The 13,724-nt window shown below is 35.9% G+C and overlaps 1 protein-coding gene across 1 annotated transcript; it reads right to left on the bottom strand.

Moving 5' to 3' along the window:
- Positions 1-437: 437 nt before the first annotated feature.
- Positions 438-13,104, bottom strand: LOC117564325 (apoptosis-resistant E3 ubiquitin protein ligase 1). The gene is given in 9 exon segments (XM_034243026.2): positions 438-1,509; positions 2,165-2,427; positions 2,497-2,820; positions 3,480-3,889; positions 3,892-4,204; positions 4,258-4,394; positions 5,174-5,372; positions 5,433-6,382; positions 12,775-13,104. Coding segments are annotated over 9 exon segments (2,913 nt in total). The 5' UTR covers positions 12,989-13,104; the 3' UTR covers positions 438-1,406.
- Positions 13,105-13,724: the final 620 nt, after the last annotated feature.

Raw genomic sequence — 13,724 nt, 5'->3', positions numbered from 1 at the left:
ATAATGTGACGACTTTCCAGTCACAGAGCTTTTGCAATAAAAGTTCATTGAATAAGCGGCAAGGGACTCGATGAAAGTTGTTTGACACTTGCTGCACAAGTTTTGGATGCGTTAATTGCTGTCACTAAATTAAAAAAAAAGCATTAAATTTGTCATCAACCGGTTGAGCTCCCATTTGTGTATCATATTTGGAAAACAAACAATGCAAAAATTTCATAATTATGTAAAGATCGTAATAAACAAGAAGAAAAGATTTAATAACCTGGCAGAGGGAAAATAGCAAACGTTCAAAGTTGAACAAAATTGTACAGTTATAATTGGTTTTTTAACACCATAGTAAAGTACACTTTTAAATACTTCGAAAATAAAGTAAAATAGAGTGAAAATTCCAGGTTTATCTTAGTTCTGTTCTACTCATAATAAATGTTTTTTTGTTTTCTTTATTTTGAGATCTTGACCATTTTGATTCGGTGTTCCCAATGCAACAACTACATTCCAGTTACTATAACTTATGATTTACAATAATTTATTGAGTTAGCAATGTGCTTTCAACAACAGTTTTAAAACTACCATTTTCTTTAATTTATAATACGATATTTTTGACTGGAATCGCGGTCTGCTAAATATTCCTCAATATTGCTATCAATCGATTTGCGAATTTTTTTATTTACTTGAAATGCGTATATAACATTCTGATTTCTTGTTTAGTTATATGTAGTTATTTAATACTATATTTAGTACGAAGTATTATGCTACAGAGTTGAATTTTATAATTTTGGAGGGGGGAATTTAGTTCTTTGTGGCGAAATTTGTACACAGCACTCCAAGCATTTTAAACTATAGTACACAAATATATTGATTCTCATTGTTCGCATTTCAACACAGTTGAATTGTTCGAGTTGTTGATTTAACTGCTACATTTTCATTTTGGTTAGTTTAAAAGAGAGTTGGTTTTTGTTTTACTATTAACTTGCATTACACATTTATAATACAATTATCACATTCTTTTTGATGATGATATATATTCACTTTGTTTTCATTTTCGACTCGTTTAAAACTAAGCTTTTGCTTTTTGCTTTAGGAGCTACTTTTTATTTGTTTTTATTTTTTGTGTTTAATTATTGCTTTTGTTTGGGTTGCTTTTTCATTTTCATTTTTAATATATTTTTTCATTTGTAAACTTGTAAGCAAATAGAGAAACTTATTGGAAAAACTAGTTTTGCTCTTTACAATTTAATCATCACGCATGCTTATCAAATACAATACGCACTAAGAATATATGACGTAGAAAGCGCAGGAACACAATTTGCAGCGGCTACTCAAAAACTATATTGTAGTATATGCTGTATATAGAAATATTGTACGCTTAATATTAATTATCAATTTCAGCCATCCTCCAGAGTTTATTAGACCATGCCAAATCCCTCGCTGCCCTCGCTGATGGCCAGCAACAGCGACTTCTCAAACTGTTCGTAGCTCTCGTAATCAGGCAGGCAGAGTTGATTGAAGCTGGAAATTAATACAATGAGAATGTTATTATTTAAACTACGTAAGAAAGGCGAATTGATATTTTAACCTTTTTTTAATAATATATATTTACAAATTATATTTTATTACAAAATTAGGGTCGGAGACCTATGTATAACCGAAAACTATTTTGGGGTTCTAATACAATCTCTAAACTAAGTATTATTTAATCATCGTTCAATCAGTAACGATATAATACATTATTATTTATCATATAGTATTATATAGTTAGTGGTCAAATTTACAAAATATATTTGATCACTGAACTAAGTAGTTCTTTTAGAGCCTTCGATTTTGTTTCATGTATCGTTAATTTGAGTTGTTCATCGTAAGTTTTAATAAGGAAAGTAAGGTAAAACTAAATTTGAATTGATATGTTTTCTTTATTTTACAAATAAATGGTGAACTTTAAAAATTGAGCAACATTTTTATGTAAAATTCGAAAAGCCCAAAAAATATCAATTAATGTTAAAGTTCAAATAAAATGCTGATTCATTTTAAATTGAATTCTTTTTTTACAATCTACTAAATGGAACACTTTTAATTTTGTACTAGATCTACATCTTCTTTAATATAATCGCTTAATTTTCTATTGAAGTAATGGTAATTCCCCATTTTTACTTATTCTACTACTCACCAGGTATGCGCTGTGGGCAGATTACCAAACGTGGGTGCCGCCGTGATCTGGAACTGTGGATTGAGCTCCTGAAAACCGCCCGGAGGCAACTGTGAACAACCCGTGGTGAATTGCAAGAGACGCGCCATCTCCGTCTGACTAAAGTTACTGACTCCGGCCCAGAACCAGGCGAGCACACGCCGGAACTCGGCCGAATTGCCGTTGGCAATGTGATGGGACTTGAAGTCGCTGATCGAGTATTCGCCAGTGCCGCACATGAGTAGCTAAAAAGGCACGAACAAAATAATATTTAATTGTAAGTTTATATTGTAATAAAGTTATATTACACGCACCTCTAGTTCGTTCTCGTCAAAAATGCTGAGTAGATTATCAGGTATGATGGCATTCAAGCCCTTCAGAAAGCTGTCCACCTCATCCTTGACGCTATTGCAGAGACGCTGTTGGGCCAAGGCATCCAGATACTGATTTTTGCTGGCATTCGTGACACGCGTCTTGGCACCGTTGGGTATCAGCTCGATTGTCTTGCTCAGCTGACCGCTGGCATCATACAGCTCCTCCACAAAGTACAGCTCCAAGGTGTCGGTGCCATCGAGATCCGTGTCGAGTATATACTTAATTTTGGACAGATACAAATCCGGATCGTCTTGCTCAAAGTACTGCAAGGAATGAATGTTTTAAATTGAAGTATGTGAAATGCTAATATAATCTCTAAAGTAGTATTATTTAACGATATAATACATTATTATATATCATATTATAGTATTATATGGTTAGTGGTCAAATTTACTAAATATATTTGATCACTGAACTAATTGGTTCTTTTAGAGCTTTCGATTTTGTTTCATGTATCGTTTATTTGTGTTGTTCATCCTAAGTTTTAATAAGGAAACTATTCCTTTAAGTGAAGTAAATCAGTGTATTTAAGGATTTACTTTATACAACTTTAATAATGTAAATTGAATGTTAAATTTGTTTCCCTTGAAATTCTATTAAAATGAAGAAGAACGAACGTATGATCAAAAGTGAACAACAAGGAACAAAGTTGAGCTGAATAAAAAATAAGGATGATGGTTAACTTATTCAATTCACTTTTGTTCGTTCGTTCATAAAATACCAAACATTAGAGTTGTGCTTTGCAATGAATTTTAGTGAAGCAGCTCAGAACTTAAATTTAAACTGAAGACACTATTATTTTCTATTGCTAATTTAGTTATTTGTTAGTTTAGTTCGCTCGATCAGTTTGAGCGAATCGATTTATCGGACTAGTTTAAAACGCTGAGATGCAAATCTAAGCCCAAAAACACTCTTAACTCACCTTGTAGTGCACTCGTAGTCCAATGAGCTGGGCCAGAAAGGAGCGACTGAAGCGAGCTCGGACCAACTGACGATAGCTGCCTCCCAGTGCGCTCTCAAAGAGACATTTTCCCACCATTTTACCGGCAAACTCAAAGTACTTGAGCTTCAGATGCGCTGGTCGCGTGGGATTTGGATGAACTAGCGCCTGATGCTTATCGTGGAATGTGCAGAAGAGTCCGCTTCGAGAATCGAAGAGTGCACTGCAGACCAACTCGAACCATTCGCGTCGCAAGCCACCCCAATCGATGCCCTGTTCGCCTTGGAAGGTGACCTCGAAGTTGCCGCACCAATCGGAGACGGAGAAGCCTTTGGTTGACTTCATGCTGCTCTCAAGGATCTTCTCGCGATGCACTTTCAATGCCATCTTTCGTGATAGTAACTGGCATGAAATTTACGCACTTCGTGATAAAAGAAATCCTGTTTGTCCTTAAACGTTTCGGAGCCACCAATGTTCTTTAGCAAAAAGTGCGTAAATGTTGCCGCGATGATGTTACGATCCTTGGAGGCCAGCTCGATCCTCGGTTGCGCTCCATCGTCGATGACAAACACTGGACCATGCAACTGCGTCACCAGTTGGGGCAGAAAGTGGAATTTGGTCGAGGGACACAGTCGAAAGGTCGCAATGCGTTTGGGTATGAACTTCAAGATCATCTCCTTGATCGTCACCTGAAAGATCAACGAGTTCTGAGCCTCAACAATATGGCACAATTGATTTGTTTGCTCCCTCCAATACTCACCTGCTTCGGTCCCACATAGCACATCACCTTCCTAGGTTTGCCCTTGGTGGCTCCGTAGATGCTCAGCAGTTTGGCCTCGTAGCAAATGTTGTGCTTCCGTGAGGCAATGTTCTTGTGCACTAGCGTCGTGTCGCTATCTGAAAAGGAGATGAGAAGAGATAATAGATAAATGATGATTGACTGTTTGTCGAAAAAAAACCTAAAATGGACCTTTATCCTTTCGTTCCGGTAAATCCGTCGGAAGAGTAAAGCATTGCGTCAATTTTCACAAACCAACCTATTCCACCTCAAGTGATCCTGATTGCATTGATCGAATTACTTTAAAATTGTAATAAACTACACTAGAAGTTTCAAGTAAGTCTAATAATACTTGTCAGCTTAACCGGCAGCTTCGTCTGCATTCCACTAAGAAAATATCCAGCTTTATTGCACTATCAAAAGTTGTTGACTATGTTGAGTACAAATTGTACCCTCATTAAGCGTTTGATCTGTCTGTTGTAAGAGTTATTACACAGGACTTAAGCCTCAGAAAGAGTCTCAAGTAGAAATTAAGTCAAGGCTTTGGTCGACTAAAATGGAAAAATTAATGAATTTCAATAACTGAGGTTTGACTACTGCAAATTATTGTTGAAATCCAAAGTTAACTATTCTTTTTACATGTCATCTACTCTACCTAGTTTAGTTACAATAAGGAACGCAAAAGAGAAAGGAAATTGACTCTACTGCTTAAATTAAGCATTGAGTTGGCGTATGAGGTTGTTAAGAGAGTTTTAGATTAAACCTAAGGGCCAAGTAATTCCTTTCTTCCTAAACGGGAGATAGATCGATAATCAGAATTTTACACCCCCTCGGAACTTTAAATGGGTGCTACCAAAAATATCATGATACTAATAAAATGTAAGTGTCGACTACTTACTGCTCAGCACGATGATATCGAAGTCACCATTTGGCAGTTGCTGATCCCGATAGCTGATGACAGCACGCAGGCAGGTTGGCTCCGGGAACAAGGCGGTGACCGAGACCCGTGAGTTGACGCGATCGTAGCTGAAGGCAATGGCATGCTGGAGCTTCTCCACGGCCATACCATGCAGGTCATAGATGGCCACATGATAGCCCTGAAGGAAGAGGGGAGTTAAATGAAGAATAAATCAAAAATCTAATAAGAATTCTCCCACCTTCAGAGCATCATCGGACTGCTCAAAGAGACACGCGTTGCCGAACTCATCCCTAGGCTCAATGTGCATCAAAGTCGGTGCGCTGGCACAACAGATCACCGTGCTGGCGGGACGAATGAAACGCGATCGGCGAGCATCGATTGCACCCGGGAGAAAGTTGCGCAAGAAGGGCGAACCAGCAATGTGACTGGCGCCAATGAGCACCGAGATTTTATATTGTCCCGCGGTGCGAACGGTGAACTTGACCTTGGCGATGTTGGCATTATTGGGATCCGTGGACGAGCCGAGCTCGCTGATGGTGACCACTTTGCGTGTGCCCTCGGTGACCTCGACAAAGAATTGGTCCGTATCACAGATGGGATATGGCTGCCCGTTGCGCTGAAAGAAGCGCACCACAAAGCACATGGTGTCGCCCACACGCACCGGATCCTTCCAGTCCCACTGCACCTTACAGTTGGCGGGCAGCAGATACTTCCCGGTCACATACTGCAGCAGCGAGTGTCGCGCCTCCGGGGCCAGTGATGGTTGTGTCATGGCGGCGAGTGTGACGAGTCCGGCTACGGAAACGGATACCACCAGCATGCCACCCCATGTCCATGCGTCCTGATGCTGACTCGACTTCACCACCGTTGACCACAGCTGCGCCTTCAACGCATCCAGCTGTGCCTTCGATGTGGGCAATCCTTGACGCGCCGTCGACCACAGTTGCCAGTCCTTGCCAAGTATTTTACTCGCTCGCGAGTCCTCCAACCAATACACGTCCTCCAATGAGGCAACCTCAACAGCCAACAGTCGCTGATAGTGATGTTGCATGCGATACTCGCGCAGCCATTCGCGCAGGATGAGCTTCTGTTGCAAGTGGAGCGCGGCGCGTTGCAAACGCTGCTCGTCGCCCGGCGGCAACTCCGGCAGTCGTTCCGGATCCCCGGAACTCGACAGTGATGAAATGCCTGCAACGATAGGAATGAAAAGAAACGTTTGGTAAGGATAACATTTGGAATAAAAGAAAATTTTGGGATCTTATATTTGTATTCTCAAAAACAGATTAGATAAAATGAAGGTCAGGATTGATACTTTCAATATTATTTATTTATTATTGTTTTTTGTAACATAGATTTTAATTCTAGGGTACAAAGCACGAAGCCAGACCAACTGAGGTTAACAGGATGAATAATAAATATATAATATATAGTATTGGAAATAAACAATAAAGGCTAATACTCAATATTCTATAAAATGCTGTCTTATATTAAAAAATATACCTATTATAATTAAATGTAGATATTCTGCAAAAGTTATAAAGTAATAGAAAATGCAATTATAATACAGATAAAGAAAACATAGAAATAGAATATATTCTGTGTGCTTAATTTTTAGTTAAAAATAAATTAACACACATTTATAGAAGTCATACAATAAAATTTTAAATATTCTCCAAAATTCTCTTCATGATTAACATATAAAAAAAAGAAAACATATAAAAAAAGAAAGTTAATGGCAAAGGAATAAACTTTTTAAAGTACGCGGACAAAATAAAATATTAAAAGAAAGGAGGAACTAATAAAATAAACATAAAGATCTAACGCATAATAATTAACAATGAAATAAATAAATAAAAATTGCTGTCTTAAAATTGACGTAAATTTGAATTTAAGTAAAAATATATATATAATTTTTATTATGAAAAAAATAAACATCAAACTAAAGCTGATGTATATATATTTTTAGTATACAAATGTACTCAATTTTCTTGTTGTTTATCTTGCAATTTATTTATTATACTTTACTTTAGTTGTAGTGTTGATTAAAGTTTAATTTTTTGATTTTTACAACTTTATTTGCTTTGAATATCCTGATGAGTATCTGGGATCTGGGATCTATGCAAGTTGAAGCGTTGCTGTTAATTGAGTTAAATGCGCAAACTTTGTGGCGCTGTGCAAAAAGTTTGTGCCGAAATTCAACGAGTTGTCGTTGTCAAGGCACGAGTCTCCCCCTTTAGTTCCCTGTCCCCCATTCCGGGCCCCACTACAATGTAAATAAAGTCAAGTTGATGGTGTCTAAAATTGCAGGGCAACTAATTTTACCAGGCGACTACGTCAATGCCCCAACTTCGAGTTGGAAGTTCGACAACGACAACGCCAATCAATTATATTTCAATTTTTATGAGTTTGCTCGAGCTCCTTGCCGACGTCGTCTCCTCCTCGACCTCCCCAGGATATGTCGCATACGCTTATCGCTAGCTGCCATCAAAACTAAACTAAATATTTCCCTTCTTTTCCCACTTCTCACTCTCCTTCCTCGCTTCGTAAGCAATTGACTTTTGGCCCTCGTGGCAGTTGGTTTTGCCTTGAGGGTCGCAGTTAGCCGCGTGTCCTGCATAACAATGTTCCAAAGTATTCTCGCGGTTTCTCGTAATTCTTTTTTGTTTTTTTTTTTTTTTGTTTTGCCATCAGACAAAGTCAGCCAAAGCGACGCCCAAAAAGACCCGCCCATTTTAGCCAAATATAGATTAAGTGGGGTCGTAGTAGGAGTAACAGTTGTAATAATAGCACTACTCGCATGCGGGCTAGTCGGAGGAGTAGTTACCTTCTACTTACTGATGGGGCAGCAAGAAAGGTGGGAAGAGGAATTGAAGTAGTAATGTTTTTGTTGTTGTAGTATGTGGACTAATAGGCGGAGATAATAGAATTGGTAAAGTAAAAGCAGAATTATTGCTACTTAATCTATTGGTGTTAATTCAATAAATAGCAGCAGTATAAAAAGTATTAAAAGTAGTAGCAGTTAACATATGTATGTGTGTAGGAGGACTCAAATTTAATAAATGCTGCTAATAGTGCTCGTTAAATAAATGGAAACTAGTATTACGTTAAATAGCATTGGGAATAGTATAAATACCGAATGGAATAGAATGAATAACACAGTATTTTGGGGTTTTATCAAGATAGATTACTTTTCCTCTTAATATTTTGTTTCCCTAATTGATTTTGTTGTATACAGTCTTACTTCTTTATTAATTTATGTAATTGAAATGAAAGTCGAATTAATAGTCGATATTACAAAATAAGTTAATCAAATCAAGTGGTACAGATATAAAAGATAAATATAATATTATAAATATAAAATATATTATAATAAAATATTTTATATAAAAATAAAAGATAAAGACATATAAACATAAATAATTTTTTTATTATATTATATTAAATCTAGTATTTAATACTACATTTAAATTGAGAAGGGAGTACTGGCTGTTGGGGCCTTCGACTAAAGATAAATAAATAATAGAATAGTGCTATTATTTATAAAGAATAGTTAAACAAAAGAAGCAGAATTCATAATGCTATTACTAAACGATAAATTACATGAAATATAAATTACATATTTCTAAATAAAATGTATTTAATAAAGTATGCATACGAAATAGGTATTCATAGAAAACAGAAAAATAAGTCTATTTGTCCGTAAGTCATGCTCAAAGTTGTAGAAGAACTGATAAAAGTAATATGTTAAGTACGAAGTAAAATAAGAAAAGTAGTACTATAATAAAGTAATAACAGAAGCTGTCGTTTACCATACGGTTCTATTTGATTTAAATGATAAAATATATAATATAAATTATACATTATACATTTTAAATAAAAGAAATAAGAAAAGTAAGACTCAAAATTGTACAAGTTCTCTCTCATACATTTTCAATAAAATAAATAGTAGAGAAAAAAGTTATACTCAAAATTAAAGAAATTATATCAGCAGTAGTAGAAATAGTAAAAACAGTAGATGAAAATATTGGCAATAAAGATAACAAGCATATTCCATTTAATGGAAGCAATTATATTAGTTGTCCCACTCCCACATCTCCCACTACAAATACACATACATTGCAATTCATATTTCTATTTCATATACTACATTATAAATAAAATAAATAGTAGAGAGTATTACTCAAAATTAAAGAAATTTTATCAGCAGTAGTAGAAATTGTAAAAACTGTAGCAGAAAATAGTGGCAATAAAGGAAGCAAGCGTATTCCATTTAATGGAAGCAATTATATTAGTTGTCTCACTCCCACTCCCACATCTCCCACTACAAACACACACATACTACATATTGCAATTCATTGTGACACAAGTTCACTTTTTATGGCCGCCACTGTAAGGCAATAAGCTCAACAGTCAAGCTGTCGCACTCGCTCACTCTTTCACTTTGCCCCCATGCCCCTTTACCCGTTACCCCTTCCCCTTACCCCTTACCCATAGCCACCCATGGCTTCTGTTGGTTCCCCACTAATGGCAACCAGCAGGGGGCAACCACATGCCATCTGTAGCCACAAACGAGTGAAATGAGACTCAGTCCGCTTCTCTCCTCTCCACTCTTCTTTGCCCTCCACCACATGGGAGTCCTTGCGCCATAAACATGAGCAAATAAATACGAATTCGTTTACGTACGCTTTTAGTGAGTGCTTACTGTACTACTGCGAGTAAGAATCGTTATTTGGTTATATGGCGAAGTTAGCCAGGTTTGCGTGTCCGACATTTGAAAACGAATTCATTTCGTTGCCAATTTCTTTCATTTCTAACGCGCTCGCTTGCCAACTCTCTCCCCCTTCTCGCTCTCTCTCTCTCCAATCTACACTTCTGTGTCATGTGCCACGCCCACCATGGTCTGCCCTTTAAGGCGAAACGAACAACTTCCGTTTCGATTTCGCTGATTTCAGAAACCGATTTGAAAACCGACTGAAAAATGCAAAGTGCAAACAATGAAAGGCAACTTTCAATGTCGAACAGATGAATATAGGTGTTGGTACACTTAGAGAAAATAGTCATTATAAAAATATTAAATCTGAATGCATAGTTTATTAAATAGTTTCCACAACTGAATAAACATAAAAAAATTACATTAATATTTTTATGGTCTTCAAAATCTAACAGAAATCGAAAGGGAAAAGAATATTAAATCACGATTTTTAATGAGTTAAGCGTTCTATTATAAGATAAAGAATTATAAAAATCAAGATTTTTAATGTGTCACGAATTCCAATATATAGAATTGCATATTTTATTGCCATTATACATGGCATAAAATTAATTAAATAATTTAAGAAAATAATAGATTTAATGTAAAACAATTTTCCTGATTACAAATAATTCGATAAGTTAATAATTAACTTATGTTAATTTAAATACATAAATATATTTATGTTTATTTCTTAATTTCATTTTTAAATCAATCAGAATTTAGAATACAAAATAATCGTAAATTAAAATTTACAATGTCGTTGAAAATTAGGTTTGAAGTTAATTCATTATTACTGAAACTTTCTTTTTTAAGCACCCAATCACATCAATATCTCAAACTGACTTGCAATTTGTCTCAGTGTAAGTGTGCTTACGTGTGTGTGTGAATAATTAAAGCATTTTCGTTGCATATTTGATGGGGCCTCGAGCCCTTTTGGTCGATTGCTTAACGAGAATTACTAATCGCCTTTAATTAAACAAGCAAAAGTCAAAGTAAAGGCAATCGGATTCCCTTCGAGAGAGGAGGAAACAGGAGCAGAGGGGGGGAGGTAAACTTGAGTTCGCTTAATGAAAATGCCTTTTGAAGGTCAACACGCGGTCTCCACGCAGCACAAACGATGACGAGCAGCAGGAAATGTCAAGAAAACGTGAAGGGCCAATGAGAAAACCTCCTACGCAAGCACTGCGAATTAACTCTTTGAGACAATGGAGCACAAAGCGTTTTCACCAGGCAGTTTTATGACAACAAGTTAAAGAGTTGAATTTACTAATTTACTGAAATTATTTATTATTTAATGAAAGGGTTAACTTGGCTTTTAAAATATAATATTATTGGGAGTCAATTGTGTAAATTGTGTTGGAAAAATAAATGTTATTGGAATATCACAAATATGGAATATTGTAATAAATATCAAAATTATCGAAATTTCATTAAACAATTATCGAAAATAAATATTTTTCCACTTTAATGCTTAAAAATAAGGTAAAATTCAATTGTTACCATATCGAACAATTTTAGTATCGTAAATCTAATACAATTACTATATAATGATGGATTTAAAAAGACGATATAATATTTTATAGTTCTACGAGTAACTATATGAATAAAAACATCTCCTGTTTAATAATAATAATACTTGCACGTTAACCCTAATGTTGTTAATGAAAACCAGTTAGATTTGATAGATTAATTAAAGATATTGCAAAACAGTTTTTATACCCGCTACCCATAGGGTAGAAGGGTATTATAACTTTGTGCCGGCAGGAAATGTATGTAACAGGTAGAAGGAGGCATCTCCGACCCTATAAAGTATATATATTCTTGATCAGCGTCAACAGCCGAGACGATATAGCCATGTCCGTCTGTCCGTCTGTGTGTCTGTGTGTCTGTGTGTCTGTCCGTCCGTCCGTATGAAACACTGGATCTCAGAGACTATAAGAGATAGAGCTATAATATTTTTTCGTCAGCATTTGTTATGTTTGCACGCAGATCAAGTTTGTTTCAAATTTTTGCCACGCCCACTTCCGCCCCCGCAAATCAAAAAAATCGAATAACAAGCGTAATTTTAAAGCTAGAGTTTTGGTATATATAAGAATAACTATAGTAGTTATGATTCCTGAAAATTTAGTTGCGATCAGATAAAAATTGTCGAAGTTATTAAAGAAATACTTTTGGGCAAACACGCCTACTTACTAGGGGTCTTAGTTGCTTTGGCTGACAATCTGGTATATGCCGCCTATGGTATATTTTGAATGCGGTACTATATTTGGTATATTTTTAGTATTTTTGCAGTAATTCGGTATATTTTGAGAAAAATATCGCAAAATATATTTCTTTTATTCAAAATGGGTAGCGGGTATCTCACAGTCGAGTACACTCGACTGTAGCTTTCTTACTTGTTTATTTCCAGTAAATGAATAACGTGAATTTATTGAATCTTTTCCTAATTGTTTAGTTTTTACTCTAAAGACAATAATGCAGGGAAAAAATTACAATTACAAAAAATATTTGTAATTCTTAGAATGTAATAAAATACAATGGCATTACCATTAAAGATATTATCGGAACATTAATCTTGAGACACGCATTTTCTACCTATATATTGAAAAACAAGAATAAATATCTGTTTTCCAATAACGCGTTCTAATTTTAGGCCTTATGGATGTCGTAAGAACAAGAAGCTGTTTATGGAATGTAATTTTATTCGTACATATAATCGGAGCGGATATTGGATTACAAATGTCTACTATTCTCTATACTTTATGTTTCTATTTCACATTAATTTTCAATTAACTTGGTTTCTTTCCATTCACTTTTATCGACTCACCAATGACAGGACTATAGCACAACTTGAGGTCAGCAAAGGGCAACAACTTGCGTGCGGCACTGTTGGCTTGCCAGCCGACTTGAATGCTGGAGAGCTGCAGTACGATATCATACTTGAAGCACTGTAAATAACCTTTAAACTTGACGCAGGCTCGCAGCGAGATCAGCTCTCTACTGATAGCTGCATCTTCAGGTGCCAATTGAAACAGAGCCATGTTTGTGAAGAATGTTTGAGAGAGAGAGAGAAAGGTGTGTAAGTGTGTGAGAGAGAAGAATGTGTGATAGACAGAGAGGAGAGTGTGCGATAAAAATTGTAAACAATTTCAACAATGACCTTGTTAATTAATGTTTGGCATTAAACTCAAAACAGAGACTCGTGTTTTTGACTTGTTCGACATTATTTGTTCGCTCATTAACAAGCGGCCAACACAGCACTGAAGTGAAGTGAACGTGGCCAAGAGAGCTGTGAGCTGAGAGCTGTGAACTGAGTGCTGAGCTGGGCAAATGTTTGCGCAACATTTAAGGGCGCACAGGGAGACTAAAAAACTTGGCCTAATAGGCTGGGGCATTATTGCCAGCAACGCGTCGCTTTTGTCATCATTTCGCTATTAATTTTTAAAGCGCGACATTGCCATGTGTTTGTCGAAGGTAAGCACAAAGTGTAGCAACGAATTCGAGATACCCTGTAGAAGTGTTGCTAAATAGTTATTAAAATGTCAATTGTAAATCTGAAGTTTAAAACTAGAATTTTAGAACATATTAAAAGTACACTACACAAAAGCTTTCCAAACATGATAGTTTTGTAATTTAATAGCTAGGAAGTATTTCACAGTAGAGCACACTCCATTATAGCTTTCTTGGTTTTTTATTATTGATGTTGCTGTCCTTGTTTTCACTCAGAGCTCGCTTTTCCTTTGTTGACTGCCTGCATTATCCTTTTTTATCGATGGC

This window comes from Drosophila albomicans, chromosome 2L, assembly GCF_009650485.2.
Source record: "Drosophila albomicans strain 15112-1751.03 chromosome 2L, ASM965048v2, whole genome shotgun sequence".
Classification (NCBI taxonomy): Eukaryota; Metazoa; Arthropoda; class Insecta; order Diptera; family Drosophilidae; genus Drosophila; species Drosophila albomicans.
The sequence above is the reverse complement of the archived record's forward strand: the minus strand, read 5'-3'. Positions and strand labels throughout refer to the sequence as shown.